Consider the following 18785-nt stretch of genomic DNA (forward strand, 5'->3'; position numbering starts at 1 on the left):
TTTTTCATTATAATGTCGACGAGCGTATCTGTAGTTTCAAACGGTAGCCAAATTTGGTAAAAGCATTGCCGAATTTTTCAAAGTTCACACGATTTTTTCAAACGTACACGGCCGTTTCAATTTATTGTTTTTTGCCGAATTTTTCGAATCCTAACCAGTTGCCTTGTACAGCTTTTTTGTCCGCTTTTTTCCCAGTGATAGAACTTTTCATATTTATACGTGGCTTTTTAAACGCAACCGAATTTTAAAGCCGAACTTTTATTCCACAATTGTAAACTCTGGCGAACTTTTCACCCGAATTTTTAAAAACCCTAAATTTTTTAGCTACTGATCTCTCACATCCCCCCCCCCTCTCTCTCTCTCTCTCTCTCTCTCTCTCTCTCTCTCTCTCTTTCCCCTCTTTTGACATCTCTTTCCTCTCTATCTTGCACTCTGCCCTCTTACAATAGAACTGTATCAACGAAACCTCTGACTCGCCATTCTTCATCGGCTTGGCTCGAGAAGGGTACCTCTAACCCCAGGAGGAGGAGGATCTTCTTCTGTTTCTAGAACTCTCTAAATATGCAACCAACAATGGCCGTCTAAAAATAACTTTCAAATGTCAGCCCCAATTTCAAGTCGATTGGATCAGAGTATTGAGAGAGACAAATACGATTTCTTTCTTTGTCTCTTGGTTATACTCTTCTTGTTCCATATATGCCCTTCCCTTTCTAGTTAACTCCTTCCTATTACTTGGGCTTTGTTCAATCAGGTAGGCCAAATAGCAAACCCAAATAGGGTAGACTATAGACTAGTATTAATGGACTGGAATGGGTTGTGTTGTTGATGACAGAAAATAGAAAACTCTGGAGAAAACTATCTCCATGTTGAGCTTATTTCAGTTTGAATTTCACAGTCTCTCACATTCTGACTCATGTGGATTATACCATTATCTACATTGTCATTGGTGTCACAAGCAGGTTTCTCCCCAAACTGGTATCGTGGGGAATCTTCTCCCGATAAAAAATTATGATTTAATATACGATATATTAAATATTAAGTGAGAAAAATGAACCCTGAAAGGCAGCGTGGTTCTGAGCCTAGACACAAATGGGCACAAAATGATCGCCCTACCTCTGTAAAAGGCAAAAATCTCATCCTTATTGATGCTTCCATGCATGTTCCCAAACGTTGCCTTTCATGGAGCCCTCTCCCTATCACATATTAGATTTTACGATATAGTATATGTTTCATAACAGATAAATACACACTTTGGCTGGAGGAAGGTTAGTGAGCAGCCCAGCTCATACCACACTTTGGACCTCCAGGGCTAGATGGGCCAACTTTTGGGTCTGCGGCATCTGGTTTCAGGCGTTCTTTGCTTAATGTACATGTGCAGTCTAATTTATGGAGTAAAAGCAGCAGGATTCAAATAAATTTTAGGAAAAAAGAATGCTGGTCGCATGAAGGAATGCGCAAAATTACCACCTCCCCCAGAGGAAATGAACACCACATCCATGTTGATGCCCCTATGTGTGTTCTCATTGGCCCCACACTGGTATATGGGCCAAGCGATCAGGCAACAGTCTAATTTTTATTGGAGAGGGATTCTCTGGTTTGACAAACCACAGTGGTCAGGGGACACGGGACACAAGATGAGACGAAATCATCATTTTGATGTTATTTCAAACACTCCATCGTATAGGAGGTGAAAGTTTATTTATTTATGGGCAAGAGAACAATAACCGATAATGTAGCCCCTGCACCAATACGGGAGGCTAATGAGAGTGTGCACAATGGCATTGGTTTGGATAGGATTTTCAATGTCATTGTGGGCTGAGTGGACTTTCCCGTATTCCTGTGTTTGTGAGCCTGCAACTGGGTCTAGTTGGGCTGGGCTTTTTAAAACCCATGCCCAACCCTAAGTCTCCTAAGCTGGGCCCAGGCCTGGCCCGAACCTAACTCAGGACCTAAAAAATCCAATCCTGATCCATCCTCAGGGTCGGGCTGCGCTAACCCTGATTGTCCTTGATCAAGGGGCAGGAGTCAAGGGGCAGGAGTCAAGGGATATGCATGGGCTAGGTGGGGTCGGGAAGAAATTACCAATTTTACATAAAATAACACTATAATAAAATATATTATATCATTTATTGTATTCATATATAATGTATTATATATCAAAATATATGTGACACGTTTAAAGTTTATAATATATATATTATATCAACATATATTTTCTAGTATAACTTTAAACAGGGTCGGGCTCAGCCCTAGGCCTCAACCTTAACTTGCCTCGACCCTGACTCAAGGTCAGAAATTTCTAACCCTGACAAAAAGTGTTTTAGTCTACTTTTAATCTTCATGTAATCCCATTTAAATCACATACAATGGGCTTCTTAGTACATTGTCGTACTGCGCTTTTTAATAAAAAAAAGTAATGGGCATTTATTGTTTTATGGGCCTACACTGAATTCAATTGTAATGAGTCGTCTTTACTCCTATTAAGGGTGTCAAAACCAAACCGAAACCATTTACCAAAATCGAATCGAACCATTTAAACCAAAATCGGCAGGCCGTTTAGTTAAATGGTCCGGTTATGGTTTTAGAAATGACACCTTTATTTAATTGGATCGGTTTATTTTAGACCGATTAATCCAACGGTTTCAAACCGTGTAATCCAATTAAAATTGATTATAACCAAACTGTCTAACCATTTAAAAACCTCAGTTTCAAGAGAGCTATTGATTCGTACGGTAATGTGCTTTTGGGTCTCTGTATTTTGAATCTCTAACCATGGCTTCCGTTGTTCCTATTTCATTCTAAATTTTTATATGCATCTTCCTTTATGGTTATGTGCACTACCAAAGGCCCCCATTTTCTATTAAAAAATGCAGCTGTAAATTAGACTTAGTAAATGGTTTATGAAACTATCTAGAAACTGTCTAACCCGAACCGTGTAAAACTATTTAAAAACCATTTAACCGAAATCGTTTACCAAACAATCTAGATGTTGATTATGAGACCGTTTAATTAAATGGTCTGATTACGATTTCTATCCTCAAGCAGTCAAACAAACCAAACCGTTTAACCGAAACCAAACCATTTAACACACTTAACTCCAATGCCCTTTATAGACTTTACTAAAACACTGTTATATGGGCTTTATATCATGACAGTAATGGGCTATATTAAAACCAAAGTAATGAACTTTTTTTTGGTCATTTCATTTAAATATGAAGCCCAAATAAATGAATAGACTATTAAATGTTTATGTAAACGAAATAAAAAATCATTGTTTTGTTTTAATTTATAGAATGCTTTTTGAAATTTGTTTATGACCTTATAATTTATTCTGTTTGGGTTCATTTCATCGTTCTATAAACTTATACCTTAGAGGTTGGGATTGGGGTTCGTACCAAGGTTGGGATTGGGCTAAGGATGTAAATTGATTCAGTTCCAAGTATTTGCTTCCGTTTTTATAGTTTGGTCTAAGAGACTAAGAGACTGATGCCTGATGGTGTGAACCAAAATTGATCGAATCAATTCTGAAAATTGACAGAATTGATTCTCATTTGGTTCTCACATCCTATACTTGGTTCATACACCATAATATAGTAGTATTTTAAAATCAAATGCTATTATTAGTAATATATACTATAATATATTAGTATTATAATGTATTAATATATTATATTATTAGAAGCCTATTCGATTCAGTGACGGTTCTTATGTTAAAATCGGAAACGAATTAAGATAGTTTATTTCAAAATCAAATTTAGAATCAATTTATCTGATTCAGCGTATTCAATTCGATTTGATTTCCAGTTCCGATTCTAAATTGACACCCTTACTTGGGGGAGGGGTGGAATAGATCAACGGCTTAATAAGGCATGATTCACATGAAGCAGATGGGATTTCTCATGTTTCGCATATATCCATATGAGAAAAAAATCTATATATATATAGTTCTCTACCTTGGCCATTTATATAATCGTACATTCGTACAAATCTATAATCGTATTAAGAAGTGCCTCAACCAAACCCCCACCCACTTTTTTTTTTTTTTTTTTTGTTTTGTACTCCAGCAGTCCAATACTGAATTTACTTTTTAATATTAATAAATCTGGCCATATAGACATATAAAACTTTCAAAGTCCTATAAAAAAAATTATGATTGAAAACTACAAGATGCTATTTACCTAAAAAAAAAGGGTAAATTTCACAGACCTCCCCTTAGTTTTGCCTTAAGTGGAAAAGGATTTCCTCCAGTCGTGGGAGGAGCTGGAGAATCCAACCCAGCTAAAACAGGGGTGGGTTGGTCATTTCACTGGTGGATCCCACCTATTAAATGACCAACCCCCCCCCCCTTTTTTAGGGGGTTTCATGGACTGGACCCTCCAGCTCCCGCCACAGTCAAGGGTGTCAAACGGTGCGGTTTCTGGTTATTTGGTTCAGTTGCGGTGCGGTTTATATTTTGATAAGGTGAAATCAAAATCGAACTGGATAGGAATCAGTCAAAATTAGAATCGTTTTGCATACGGTCCGATTTTATCGATTTCTATTCGATTTTCGTTATCCGATTCACAACCGATTTACATGCGGTTTGTATAGTGTCGTTTTGGAAAATACTAATGAAGACAACCTTGGTCTTCAAGGCCTTTATATTCCTGTGTTTCCCCATTCTCTCCGAGTCTCCCTCACTCATCATATTTCCTATGCCTATGTGATAAAAATAAATAACTTTTCATCTTCACCCGTCCTTTTTCTTTCCTAGTCTTTGTTTTTCCAATTTTTTTTTCTTCTCCGCTCTCATATGATGAACAAACAATTTCTTCTATTAAAAAGTAGAATTTTGTTAATCCATTTTAACATCATCCATAATTTTCAATTCATACTTGAACAAATATAATATATAGTTTACCCATGGTATTTTACATATTTTATGTTTCATATTGATGCAATAATTATATTTATTAAATTAATTATATATAATTAATTAATCCAATTGATGCATGGGTTAGTATTAAAGTAAGAGGTATAGGTTTCTATTCGGTTTTTCCAGTTTCTTATTTGGTTTAGAACTGCAGTTTTGCAATGAAAATCAAAATCGAACCGAGAAGAGAACCTATAAAATCAAAACCAGATAATTTTTCTGCGGTGCGGTGCTGTTCGATCGTAAATGGTCGGTTCTGGTTCCGATATTCGGTTTCGGCTCCATTTTGACATCCTTAGCCACAGTTGGAGGAGAGCCAGGTCTGCCTTAAGTGTGTGACCTTCCCTTGTGTTTCCAAAATATACACGAACCTCCCTTGTGTCTCTAGAATTTGTAACACTTCAGTCCACTCCGTCACACCCCATCAAGGCATCCTGTTAGTTGCTAATGGGAAAATTATCCTCTCCAATTCCCTAAAGCTCGGCAGTGCGACAGTGCTAGGTGGAGATGTTGACACGTGACAGCTCAAACATCCAACGGTAATGAGCTCGGACTGTTGGATGTCCGAGCTGCCACGTGTCGACATCTCCACCTAACACTGCCAAGCTTTAGGAATTGGAGAGGATAATAATCTGTTGCTAAGCCCAAATTTTAAATGGCCAAACTACTCTTACTATGAGTCTATGATGTAAACTTACCAAACTATCCTGATTATTATTTTTTTTTGGTAAGATCAAACTACCCTTACTACAGGATGCTTAGGAGTGTCAAACGATCGATTTAGTTCGTTTTAATCAACGTTTTGTTTGGATTTTTAGATTTTTTTAAAAATATATCAGTTCATACTTCATACTAAATCGGACAAATAAAGTGTTCAATCTACAAAATCAAACGAAAACTGATGGGTATATATTAAATTTTTATCCTCTCAATTACACTACCTGTACTTGACGTCAAATACATCTAATAGAGGATCTCACGTGGATCCCACCTCGGACAGTATGTTCAGGCAGAGGGTAGGATAATCATTTTTACTTCCTCTGTTAGATGTACTTGACATCAAGTACAGGCAGTGTAATTGAGAGGATAAAGATCCGTATATATCCGGATGGTTTTGATTTGCTATATCAGTTTCTTTTAATGGTCTCGGTTTTCATTTATTATTATTATTGAATTTTATCGGTTTTATCTCATTTTATTATTATTTTTTTCAGTTTCAGTCTGATCTGCTTCGATCTATTAACAGTTTATAAAAACCAATTAAAACCAAGAATGATCGATCAGTTCAATAAGGTTGGTCTTATTTTTAACAGCGTTTGCGTAATCTATTTATCAAATGGCCGGAGCTGATACATCACGATTTTAATGTGTCACAACTAGTTTATATTTTCTCTTTAATTGATGGATTCAATTATACCATGGTCTTCTACCAAAAAAAAAAAAAAAAACTTTATGTCATGGCTTAATTACACATTCCTCCCCTGCATTTTCAATTACACTCCGGCCTCCTCTAGTTTACAAAAAATTATTATTACACCTCTGTCGTTAGCGTTTGACTGTTAAGTGGTGACATGGCTTAGTAATATTTTTTATAATTCCCAAACTAACCTTGGGTTCTTGTCTTCTTTCTTCTTCTTCTTCCTCCTCTTGCAACCCTTTTCCTGCAACTCCGATTGTGATAAACTACAGAGACAGGATAATTAGGGAGTTTAACCGATTCTAGTCTACCGAATTAAAACTATTAAAAAATTACAGATTTTGAAAAATCTTTACTTATTCTTTCTATCATCTACATCAGATCCAGGTCTGCACAACCTGTGATTTTCTGGTTTCAGTTTTATGCTTAATTCTTTTCCTGTTTCAACATTAGTTCTTTATCTAATGCAGCTTTATTTGCTAATCTGAATCCCTGTTTTAGTTCTAGTTACAATTCTGGTTTAAAATCTTCGATCTTTCAATCAAATTCTGAAAAACTTCTTTAAGTAGGATTTTTCAAATTCTCAGTTTTGGACTTAGATTTCCAAATTCTGTTTTCTATTAACTGTTGTGGTCTCAGTTCGCTATCTAATCATTAGATAAATTTTTTCGGTATTACAATTATGAGTCCCTGAAATAAATGCATATCAAAGTCTGATTTCTGTCAGAATTTCAATTTCATACGTCAACAAGGATTCTTCCATAATCTGAAATTTCACCATTGGATTGTTCTAAAAATTTAGGGATTGAAACATTCTCACTGATAAACAGTTTACTCGACCAGAATATTGTCCACATCAGACTTGCTGATCATCTCATATTGAAATTCTCTTGAAATCTGGTTTTGGTTCCTTTCAATGATTCTGGAATTTGAACTTGTTTCTAAACCCTAATCGTAAGGTGACATAGAACCACATTAAGGAATTGCACAGGCAGTAGGGGTGGGGGTAAGGGAGAGAGAGCAAATAAGTAGTGCGGGTAGGGAGTTGCAGAAGGTGAGGATTGGAGGCAGGACTAGTAGCAGGGGTGGAGGCAGAGGTGCAGGAAGAAGAAGAAGAAGAAAGGTAAGTGAGCATCATCGGTTTTTACTCCCTAGGGTATGGATGTTTTGGGTTGAAAGATGAATAAAGGGTAGCATTGTACTTCTATACTGATGTTTTAGCACAAGGGTAAAATAGTCTTTTCCAAACTTAAACTAACAGCAGACTAACACCATCAGCCAAAGAGGATTTGGATGTAATTAGCAAAAATCCAAAGAAGGAATGCATAATTAAGTCATAGTGTAAGAGAGGAGTATGTAATTTCCATAATAATAATATTTATTATGATTTTAAATATGATATTCTCAATAATAATTGTAATAAATGAGGAAGAGAAGACAGGAAAACTCAAAGAAATGATATTGTTACGTTCGAAGAAAATGGCATGGTCAAATATATCGCGTGGTTGAACAGGAAGAAGCGATTGACTTATGGTGGATGGTTATAGGAACCAAATTGATCCAAAGATTCATAAATAATGTTTTTTTATTCTTCTAATTAATATTTTTTTTTTGAATGTATATCTACATACTCTAAATTTGGAAGAAAATATTTTCTATGAATTTTGACCTTAATACGAGCAAAACAAAACAACTATTAAATCTATGTGACCTACCCCCCTCAACCCCATCTTTTTTTTTATAGGACAACTTTTGTTGACATGTAGTAACAAAGGTTCCTTGTTCACTTGTCAAATGCCACGCGTTGAATCGATTGGAATCGATATTTAGGACCGACACTTTTGATTCGAATCATGCAATTCCACCAATCCAATTCTGGTTCCTTGAACCATAATAAGTGACACATACAATGAAGATGGACCGGTTTGATAAGCTTAATAAGAAGGATGGTGAGAATGAATTTTTTTTAACTATAAAACATGAGAGCCAATTGTGACTTCAGAAATGGTATCTCATGTGAAGTAAAAGTCTTGGTTGAACATGAACCTCGGAATGATATTCTAAATCCAATGGCAAATTTATTTTTTTTTATGAAACAAATAAATATTAAAAGAAAGAGTTTACTAAGTTTGTATAATCTCCTAAAAATAACTTTCCATCTCTATCCGTTTGAGCTTGTTTTTTACTAACCAAGCAACCACAAACATAAAGGTATCATTACCCAAGATCTCGGCCCACCCAATATACAAAAATTCTTTCAAAAATGTTTTTATGTCCATCAACATATGAAAATAAGGCCATGGCCATCGAATGTCCTCAAAAGTTGTTACCATCTGAATCACATGCTAGGAATACAATAACATAATTGGTCATTGCTATAATATAAAATAATCCAAAACTATGCTTTCAAGATCTCGAATTTCCTATAAATGATATTGTCCATAAAACCATGCCTGGTTACACTAAGCTGACACGATCTCATGTGAGTCATATAAGGCAAAGGGGTAATGACATCATTGTATGGTGGATAAATTTTTATACTACCATTTTTACCTCCTGACATGATAAAGAAAAATGCCTAACTCCTATTGTGAGGAGTTTAAATTTACTATGGTCACAATTCACTATAACCAACCGTGGTTACACATAGCAAATCTATTACTAAAAATATCTCTATATGATTAACTTCTGATGGCTTTGCTATATATATCACTTTGGATAAAGTTTTCCTACACCGTGGGTGTAAAAAAATATAGTCATCAATGGTCATAAATGTTTGCCCCTTACAATAGAGGGTCATAATACCCCTTTATAAATCCCCAAAACCTTTTTCACGTCATCCAAAGGACTAGGTCATGGTGATGTCGTGGAGCACTTGGAGGAGGACATCAAGATTCAAGGATCAATGACCCAATAAGGCTTATACACAAAATTATGGGTGTCAAAGTCCAGCCCAAAAAGGGAAGAGAGTGACCTTGTGATTGGACTCCTAGATCGTGAGTTTCATCATCAAACTCTAACATCATAATGTAGTTGAAACTACCTTCCCCATTCCAATCCAGGGGTCAGATGTTGTGGCTTAAGAGATTCTCTTTTTACCATAGGGGTGAAGCAAAAGTCTGTTCTTACAAGATTATACCATATTGAGTTTCCAATTACCAAGATGAGATTTCTAGCTTAATGGCAACGTGGTTAGACATTTGGGTCTAGCATAAGTCCAGAGAAGGTTAAGAGTTCGATTCTCCTACACCCACCTATCTTGAAATAGTAATAGCAGTAGTAATAGTAATGTCCTTACAAGATTATACAGTATTGAGTTTCCAAGCGTCTGGGCCCCCCTAGTGCTTGTAAGGCCTATCTGAGTGGCTAAGCGGTAACCTCTGATATTTGTACATTGTTTTTCCTTTTCCTTTTCAATAAATTTGATATGGACTGAAGTTCTCTGTGCCACAACTCAGTTTGTGTCTAAACACATGCATGGGCTTGCCATTCAGGAAACAGGGTGGTCATTTCGCCTACCCCATGTGTTTGGGCGCAGCCTGCGCCCCGACACAGAGAACATTTGGCCATTTGATATTACCTATAAGTGTGGCCCGGTGGGCCCCCTTGTAGGTCCTTTGTTTCGCTTCTTGTGGGTCTTTGTTTGGCTTGGTGTGGGGCTTAGCACCTTAAATTTTTTTTTTTTCCAATAATCAAATTAATGAGTGGATGTTTGTCTTCTTTTCTCAAAAAAAAGTGATGTTTGTCTTTAGTACCCAAAGTGAAAAGTAAAAGAAAGGGAAATTACAATAAGCTCTTCTACCCACCAAAGGAAAAAGGCCAAGATGGTTCCGAAATAAGTTTGGAGCTCCATTAATTTGCACAAGTCCCAGCATCACTGGATATGAAGACGATATTGAAATTAAACTACAGAAGATACCTGTTCTAAGAAACACCACCACCAACTTGATTTTGATAGTAATCACGGTCGTTATCATCCTTCCATGCATTTGAATACAACGATGCAAAGTTTGTATTCTAATCGCCAGGTCAGTTTGGTAAGCTCTATTGTTTTTTTTAAAAATAATTTCTTGAATTTTAGTTCAAAACTTCCCATATTATTCTCTCACAAAATTGATTCCGAAGCAAAGTTCTAATTAATTAAATTTCTTATCATTATAATTATCACATTCATACCTTCCCCATTTCGGTTAATTTTCCATGAATTCTATAATCTAGAGAAGTTATGTTTTGCTGAGAAGTCAGTTTCCATCTCTTAATATCTTATTCTGTCATTATCGATTTTTTTACTTTGTTTAAAGCTTTGTTTTGTTTTAATACTTGCAACTGACTCGATTCTATTATTCTACTCTTTCCAAGTCTATTTTTCTCTGTCTCTTTTCGTTTTGTCTTTAATAGTAACACGTCAACAGGTTCTATTTTCAAATTTAATTTAATTTACTTTTTTTAAAGTTAGGGTAGGAAACTGGTTACATCTTTGCATTTGCTTCCGTGGTTGGTTGGTGTTCCTTTTAGCTCTGAAATTAGTTTTCGTTGAACGTTGACTGCTAAGGGAGCATATTCGGAACCAGATGCGGCGGATTACGGAGACACTTTGAACTCTGCAACACTATAAAACCATGCCCTTCCTTCCCTGCTAGACTTCCATCAACACACCTTGTGTGTAATAACCTCCCATAGATTTTATAAATTGCTAGGAATCAGAAGAAGAAGACTATCAAAACAGTAAGAACTATACTGTTGAGAAGCTAGGTAGATAATCATGGCCCCTAGGAAACAGTTGGAGGTGCTTAGCGCACTTGATTCAGCTAAGACCCAATTATACCATTTCAATGCAATCGTGGTTGCTGGTATGGGTTTCTTCACAGATTCCTATGACCTCTTCTGCATCTCTCTTGTCACCAAGTTGCTTGGCCGTATTTATTATTTCCACCCTGCATCAAAAAACCCTGGTTCATTACCCCCAGGCGTTAACTCTGCTATCACTGGTGTTGCTTTTGTTGGAACCCTTACCGGTCAACTCTTCTTTGGATGGCTGGGAGACAAGATGGGTAGAAAGCGTGTATATGGTCTCACGCTTGTGCTCATGGTGGTCTGCTCTATTGCTTCTGGCTTATCCTTTGGTCACTCAGCCAAAGGTGTAATGGCCAGCTTATGTTTCTTCAGGTTCTGGTTAGGTTTTGGTATTGGAGGTGATTACCCATTATCAGCTACCATTATGTCGGAATATGCCAATAAGAAGACTCGAGGTGCCTTTATTGCTGCAGTGTTTGCCATGCAAGGTTTTGGTAACTTAACCGGTGGAATCGTTGGCCTCATCATTTCTTCAGCCTTCAAGGCAGCTTATCCTGCTGTGCCCTACGACCAAAACCCTAACCCCTTGATCGACACCTCGACTGTAGCAGCCGCCGACTACGTCTGGCGGATAATCGTTATGGTCGGTGCCATTCCTGCAGTACTTACTTACTATTGGCGTATGAAGATGCCTGAGACCGCTCGTTACACCGCCCTTGTCGCCAAGAATGCAAAACAGGCCGCTTCTGATATGGCGACGGTATTGCATGTGGAAATGGAAACAGTACAAGACAAAATAGAACCCGTGGTAGAGATAGAGGATCCCTCTAACTCTTTCGGTTTGTTCTCTAAGGAATTCCTTCGTCGACATGGGCTTCACTTACTTGGAACCACCACAACATGGTTCTTTCTAGATATCGCGTTTTATAGTTCAAATTTATTCCAAAAGGATATTTTCACTGCAGTTCATTGGCTCCCTGCTGCAAGTACCATGAATGCAATTGAAGAGACTTTCATGGTTGCAAGGGCACAAACCATCCTATCCCTTTGTGGTTCCGTCCCTGGGTATTGGTTTACGGTGGCCTTAATTGATCATATTGGTAGGTTTAAAATTCAAGTGATGGGTTTCTTGATGATGTTGGTATTCATGCTTGGGCTTGCCATTCCTTACGATCATTGGACGTCTCATGGGAACCAGGCTGGCTTCGTAATCATGTATGGCTTTACCTTCTTCTTTGCCAATTTTGGGCCTAATACCACGACATTCGTGGTACCGGCGGAAATATTCCCGGCAAGGTTTAGGTCTACTTGCCATGGTATATCTGCAGCATGTGGTAAGGCCGGGGCAATTGTCGGAGCATTTGGGTTCTTGTATGCAGCACAGTCAACAAACCCGGCCTTAACAGATGCTGGGTACCCACCAGGTATCGGTGTGAAGAATGCATTGTTCATGCTTGCTGCATGTGATTTCTTTGGATTATGTTTTACGTTTTTAGTGCCTGAGGCTAATGGAAGATCTCTTGAAGAAATATCCGGCGACGATGAGGGTGGAGATGGAAGTGGAATGGACGAGGAAGCTGCACCGCAACCAGGTTATGATAACAGGACTGTTCCTGTTTAATCCTTCCTTGATGATCGAGTACTAGAGGAGAGATATAATTTTCTAAGTAATAAGGTTGTAACGTCCGTCCATGAACTGTGCGTGTTTCAGTTGTCCTTCTTGTTCTTCTTCTTCGTCTTTTACTTCTCTTTTGTTTTTGGTTTTTTTAACTTTTCTTGTATTGCTTGTAATAAGGGACAATTCCTTGGGACGAGTCACTGTTATTATATTCATATATACTGTAATCTTATCTTAATAATTAACGGTTAGGTCATCGATTCTAACCTTATTAATATTTATATTTTACCATGCATAATAATTGCATACCATATTGACGTATATATGATTCAAGAATCTAGTTTTTTTTAATTAAGTAATATTAATTAAATATTTAATTAAAATTACTTAATCTTCTCCTCCCTTCCTACGTCTTCTTATATTAGAGTGATTGAAGATTTGTTGAGGATTTGAAGTTGGATTGGCAAATTGCCTGTCAAAATCAACCCTCTTTTAAATCGCAAATTCTCAAGTTTATTGAATGAAAAAAAAAAAAAAAAAAAATCACGTATTTTGGAAAAAATTTGGCTTCTTTCGCTTCCAATTTTTTTAGGAATTTTTATCCTCTCAATTACCCTGCCTGTACTTGACATCAAGCACATCTAATAGAGGGAGGTGGACCCCACCTTGAGCAGGGGGTAGGATAGTCATTTTTGCCTCTCTATTAGATGTACTTGATGCCAAGTACGGACAGTATAATTGAGAGGATAAAGATCCATGTCTTAGAGTTCTGGCTGATCGATTCTGATCTAATTGGAATTGGTGGAGGTCGATCCTATGTCTGATTCCATATACTTGAACCTTTAATTGAAGTGGAATTTTTTGGGTTTGAACCAAGGTCTGGAATTTTCACAGGAGAAGGGAAAGAGATGAGATATGAATCTAGAACTAGACTAATTGGAAGGAGACTTGAATCTTTCTACTTTTTCTTCCGAGTCCTTTTGTCATTTCTTGTCATCTATATATAAGATAGGGGAAATAAAACCTACCCGGTCGTGTGCCTTCTGTGGTTCCCACGCCTTGGTCATTTGGGATTTCCGCCTTTACATGGGGCCATGGGATGGCAAGACGGCCATTTTCAGGCGGGCAAGGTGGTTTGTGTGTCTGGGTGTGGGAGTCACGCAAGGTGCACAACCCCATAGCGTTCTTTCTCCCATAGGATAGATATGAATTAATTATGTATGTGAGTAATTATATTGTATTTTTTTTTTTTTTTTTTTGTAGGAGTGTTTATTTTAATTGGGAGGCTTCATCTTGATAAATTCATATTCTAAATCTACTATTTTATTTGTTGATGTTTAGTAAATATATAACAACGTTTTGTTCCCAATTTTTTTTAAAGAGGAAACATATTAAATACGTACTATATTATTTGCGTATAAACGCTTTCTGTACACCACATTTTTAAAATTATTATTAGATTTTAGGTCCATAATACCTGTATATATCCATATCCATTTTTTTATGTACGTGTATTTACTATGGTTCTAACTATTGCAATATTCTTTTCGCAAATTTCATGGTATCAGAGCTTGACAGTAAGGGTTGATTCATAAACTAGTTGTATTTAACTTCTTGATGCAAAGTAAAACCTACTTAATATGTTGTATTTGGTTTCTATCGACTTACTATATTTTAAGGAATTGATTGTAGGTCTACGCTAGTCTAAGAGTTATCTACATCACGCACACTTAATTAAACCCTATAGATGGTGAAATGAGATTGAAATTTTATGAATATAAAACCCTAAGGTCCTTTGTTAACATGTCAAATTTAAACACAAACGGATCTCACCATGTTGAAAAATAAAACATCGAAACATTAAACCAAAAAAGTGCAGGTTGGCCAATGTATTATTTTCTTTAATTGACTATATTTGATTAAAAATGGTCACATGTCAAAAAATAAGTCCCCAAATACCTAATTATTGGATCTAAAAACCTTACTTGTACGTGTAGATATAGTTCGTTCTTCTTCTTTGTATAAATTTTAAAATCTAGGGTTTGACGAAGCATGGTTCACACAATCGATAATACTAAAAGGTTCGTGGGGGTAGGGGACTTGTCGTCACCCGTGACCTATTTTCTTACCGTTTAAAATGTTTCTCTGTATTAAACGCGTGTCAGCTCATCTCAGATTTGTCCACCATCGGGGGAGGCTGTTTTAACTTTGTATTAATCAATTTAATTAAATAATAAAAAAATGATCATTAGTTCACACTTAAAACTAATTAACTTAGATTTAAGTTGACTTAGACCATATAATTGTAGAATTAGACTGTGGCGTTGAATTATGGATGTGGACTTGTGGACTTATGGTGGTTACGATAATGGCCGGCTTACTTGTGGAGTTGGGAATTCGCTATTTTTGCTTTACATTGATAGGGATGTAAATGGATATTCATAAATTCGAATCCGGTCTGCATACGTATTTGTTTAGTTTAGGGGTATTCATATTCGTTTAGAGATATTCGGAAAAAAAATTATCTGATCCCAATAAATAATTAATGATCTTGAGGGTTTTTAAAAATTCAACAAGTTCCAAGGAATGAGGTAATGAGAATCATGAAACTATGACAATTAAGAGACATGGATTGAGAGTAAATCCTACTTGCGGAGGGAGGAAGGTTTAGGTTACATAAGTCAGGAACGTAAACGGATAATCAAAAATCTGAATTCGATCCAAATCTGTATCCGTTTAGAAATATCCATATTTGGTCACGAAATATCCGGATCCGATCACAATTAATTTGTATCCAATCCGTATTTGATCCGTTTAAATCTCTACTTTATAAGGAAACTCCAACAATTATTATTCTTGTAAAAAAAATATATTGGGTGATACAACTGTATTAGTTATAGTTTCAAATATCAATTGGTGTCTGTATTTGTCTCGTCGATACCAATACCAATATGTATCAATTGTATTGGATCGTACGGGAGGGATTGTCCTAAATTTTAATTTTTGGACAAATTTTCTCTTACAAAGAACCGTTCCACTCAAATGGGATTGGACAGATATCGGTTTCGATTGATCCGAGACCGATATTTTAAATTATGGTTTGTTATCTTTTTTTTTTTATTATTATTTTTTTCATTCAAACTTCCATTCTTATCTTCCTCTTCAAACAATCGAAATCACTTTCAATGCTGACTAATTATCGATCCAGTATGAGATTGACATATATTGTCTCGATATCATATCAAAACAATACCATACATGATATATCACTATGACGATCATGTCATATCATAGATCACGGGATCACATAATATTGCGATCGGCTCATACCATGTCACGGAGTAGTGATATAGCATGTTGCACGATATAACGTGATCATCATAGCGATATGGTACAATTCTTCTGTCGACATCTATGTTTTGCCGACGATTCTTTTCTTCCTCTTTGTGAAACCAAATTCATTTCAATACTAACTCATTATGATTCTGTACAAGACGTTGGAGAGGATCCAAACCCGTTTGAATGTAGCCCGAGTTCTAAAAATAGGAATCCCAATGTTGACCTGTCAAATTGGATAGGATTCCGCTGGGTTTGATTCTAGATTCCAGATTTCAGTCAAAGATTCATGTTGATTCTCCTTTGATTTCATTGCCGGCTCCGCTTCTTTGAACAATAACTTCAATCCTTTTTCTTTTTATTTGGTAATACTAACCCTCTTGTAGGATTATAAAGAAACACTGTGAACGGGAAATCTTTACATACGTGAGTGTACATCAATGATTCACAATCGTTCAGGTGGAATTTAATTCGTAAAAATATTTCATCTAAATGACTGTCAATGGTTCACGTACATGAAGAGTCATCAGACTGAAAAACACTGCCCACACATCAACAAAACAACACAGATGTAGAAGAGAGGAACCGACCCAGAGGCAAATCAACTAATAAAAGAAGGAGGGACACACTAGAAAAAAAAAAAAAAACAAAAGAAGGGGGCAGGAACAACATGAAATCTAAGAAGAAATGACCATTAGAATAGATAAACACAGAAAAATACCAATTCAAGGACTTGGATTCCTTGTGCATTTATTACAACTTTATTACTTAGAAATTTATACCACTCCTGTATCAATCAAGGACAACGAATTAGCTAGCTAGTACTCGATCATCAAGGAAGGATTAAACAGGAACAGTCCTGTTATCATAACCTGGTTGCGGTGCAGCTTCCTCGTCCATTCCACTTCCATCTTCACTCTCATCGTCGCCGGATATTTCTTCAAGAGATCTTCCCTTAGCCTCAGGCACTAAAAACGTAAAACACAATCCCAAGAAATCACATGCAACAAGCATGAACAATGCGTTCCTCACACCGATACCTAGTGGGTACCCTGCATCTGTTGAGGCCGGGTTTGTTGACTGTGCTGCATACAACAACCCAAATGCTCCGACAATTGCCCCGGCCTTACCACATGCTGAAGATATACCATGGCAAGTAGACCTAAACCTTGCCGGGAATATTTCCGCCGATACCACGAATGTCGTGGTATTAGGCCCAAAATTGGCAAAGAAGAAGGTAAGGGCATACATGATTATGAAGCCAGCCTGGTTCCCAGGAGACTTCCAATGATTGTAAGGAATGGCAAGCCCAAGCATGAATACCAACATCATCAAGAAACCCATCACTTGAATTTTAAACCTACCAATACGATCAATTAAGGCCACCGTAAACCAATACCCAGGGACGGAACCACAAAGGGATAGGATGGTTTGTGCCCTTGCAACCTTGAAAGTTTCTTCAATTGCATTCATGGTACTTGCAGAAGGGAGCCAATGAACTGCAGTGAAAATATCCTTTTGGAATAAATTTGAACTATAAAACGCGATATCTAGAAAGAACCATGTTGTGGTGGTTCCAAGTAAATGAAGCCTATATCGACGAAGGAATTCCTTAGAGAACAAACCGAAAGAGTTAGAGGGATCCTCTATCTCTACCACGGGTTCTACTTTGTCTTGTACTATTTCCATTTCCACATGCAATACCGTCACCATATCAGAAGCGGCCTGTTTTGCATTCTTGGCGACAAGGGCGGTGTAACGAGCGGTCTCAGGCATCTTCATACGCCAATAGTAAGCAAGTACTGCAGGAATGGCACCGACCATAACGATTATCCGCCAGACGTAGTCGGCGGCTGCTACGGCTGAGGTGTCGATCGAGGGGTTAGAGTTATATTGGTAGGCCGGAACAGGATAAGCTGCCTTGAAGGCAGCAAAAATGATGAGGGCAACGATTCCACCGGTTAAGTTACCAAAACCTTGCATGGCAAACACTGCAGCAATAAAGGCACCTCGAGTCTTCTTATTAGCATACTCAGACATAATGGTAGCTGATAATGGGTAATCACCTCCAATACCAAAACCTAACCAGAACCTGAAGAAACATAAGGTGGCCCTTACTCCTTTGGTTGAGTGACCAAAGGATAAGCCAGAAGCAATAGAGCAGACCACCATGAGCACAAGTGTGAGACCGTACACACGCTTTCTACCCATCTTGTCTCCCAGCCATCCAAAGAAGAGCTGACCGGTAAGGGTTCCAACAAAAGCAACACCATTGATAGCAGAGTTAATGCCTGAGGCTAATGTACCAGGTGTTTTTTATCCAAGTTGGAAATAATAAATACGGCCAATCAACTTGGTGACAAGGGACATGCAGAAGATATCGTAGGAATCAGTGAAGAAACCCATACCAGCAACCACAATTGCATTGAAATGGTATAACTAGGTTTTAGCTGAATCAAGTGCGCTAAGCACCTCCATATTGACCAATATAGACGTTCTCATCTTTGGAACGTACTATATTGGTCTCCTTCCATCAATACCTCTTACCATACATTGAGCATTCCTTTTATATTATCTTCCTTGTAATACACTGATATTGTAAATATTTGTTTCCTTATTTGTCCACATGTGATATAGAATGTTTCCTATTATCACATGTGAGATCTTCAACCACTAGGGATTCTCTTGTTCCCTATATATACATCTTG

General features: G+C 37.2%; 1 protein-coding gene and 1 pseudogene across 1 annotated transcript; one reads left to right on the plus strand and one right to left on the minus strand.

The window, feature by feature from the left end:
• The first annotated feature begins 11072 nt into the window (after positions 1-11072).
• Positions 11073-12744, plus strand: LOC122646775 (low affinity inorganic phosphate transporter 1-like). The gene has a single exon (XM_043840375.1). It carries the CDS (start codon positions 11092-11094, stop codon positions 12742-12744), a length of 1653 nt encoding a protein of 550 aa, XP_043696310.1. The 5' UTR covers positions 11073-11091.
• Positions 12745-16915: 4171 nt separating this feature from the next.
• LOC122646776 lies at positions 16916-18561 on the minus strand (annotated as a pseudogene).
• Positions 18562-18785: the final 224 nt, after the last annotated feature.

The sequence above is a fragment of the Telopea speciosissima genome, chromosome 11 (assembly GCF_018873765.1).
Source record: "Telopea speciosissima isolate NSW1024214 ecotype Mountain lineage chromosome 11, Tspe_v1, whole genome shotgun sequence".
Classification (NCBI taxonomy): Eukaryota; Viridiplantae; Streptophyta; class Magnoliopsida; order Proteales; family Proteaceae; genus Telopea; species Telopea speciosissima.

Coding starts and splice junctions, on each gene's coding strand:
- LOC122646775 (XM_043840375.1), top strand. CDS start 11,092: ATGGCCCCTAGGAAACAGTTGGAGGTGCTTAGCGCACTTGATTCAGCT.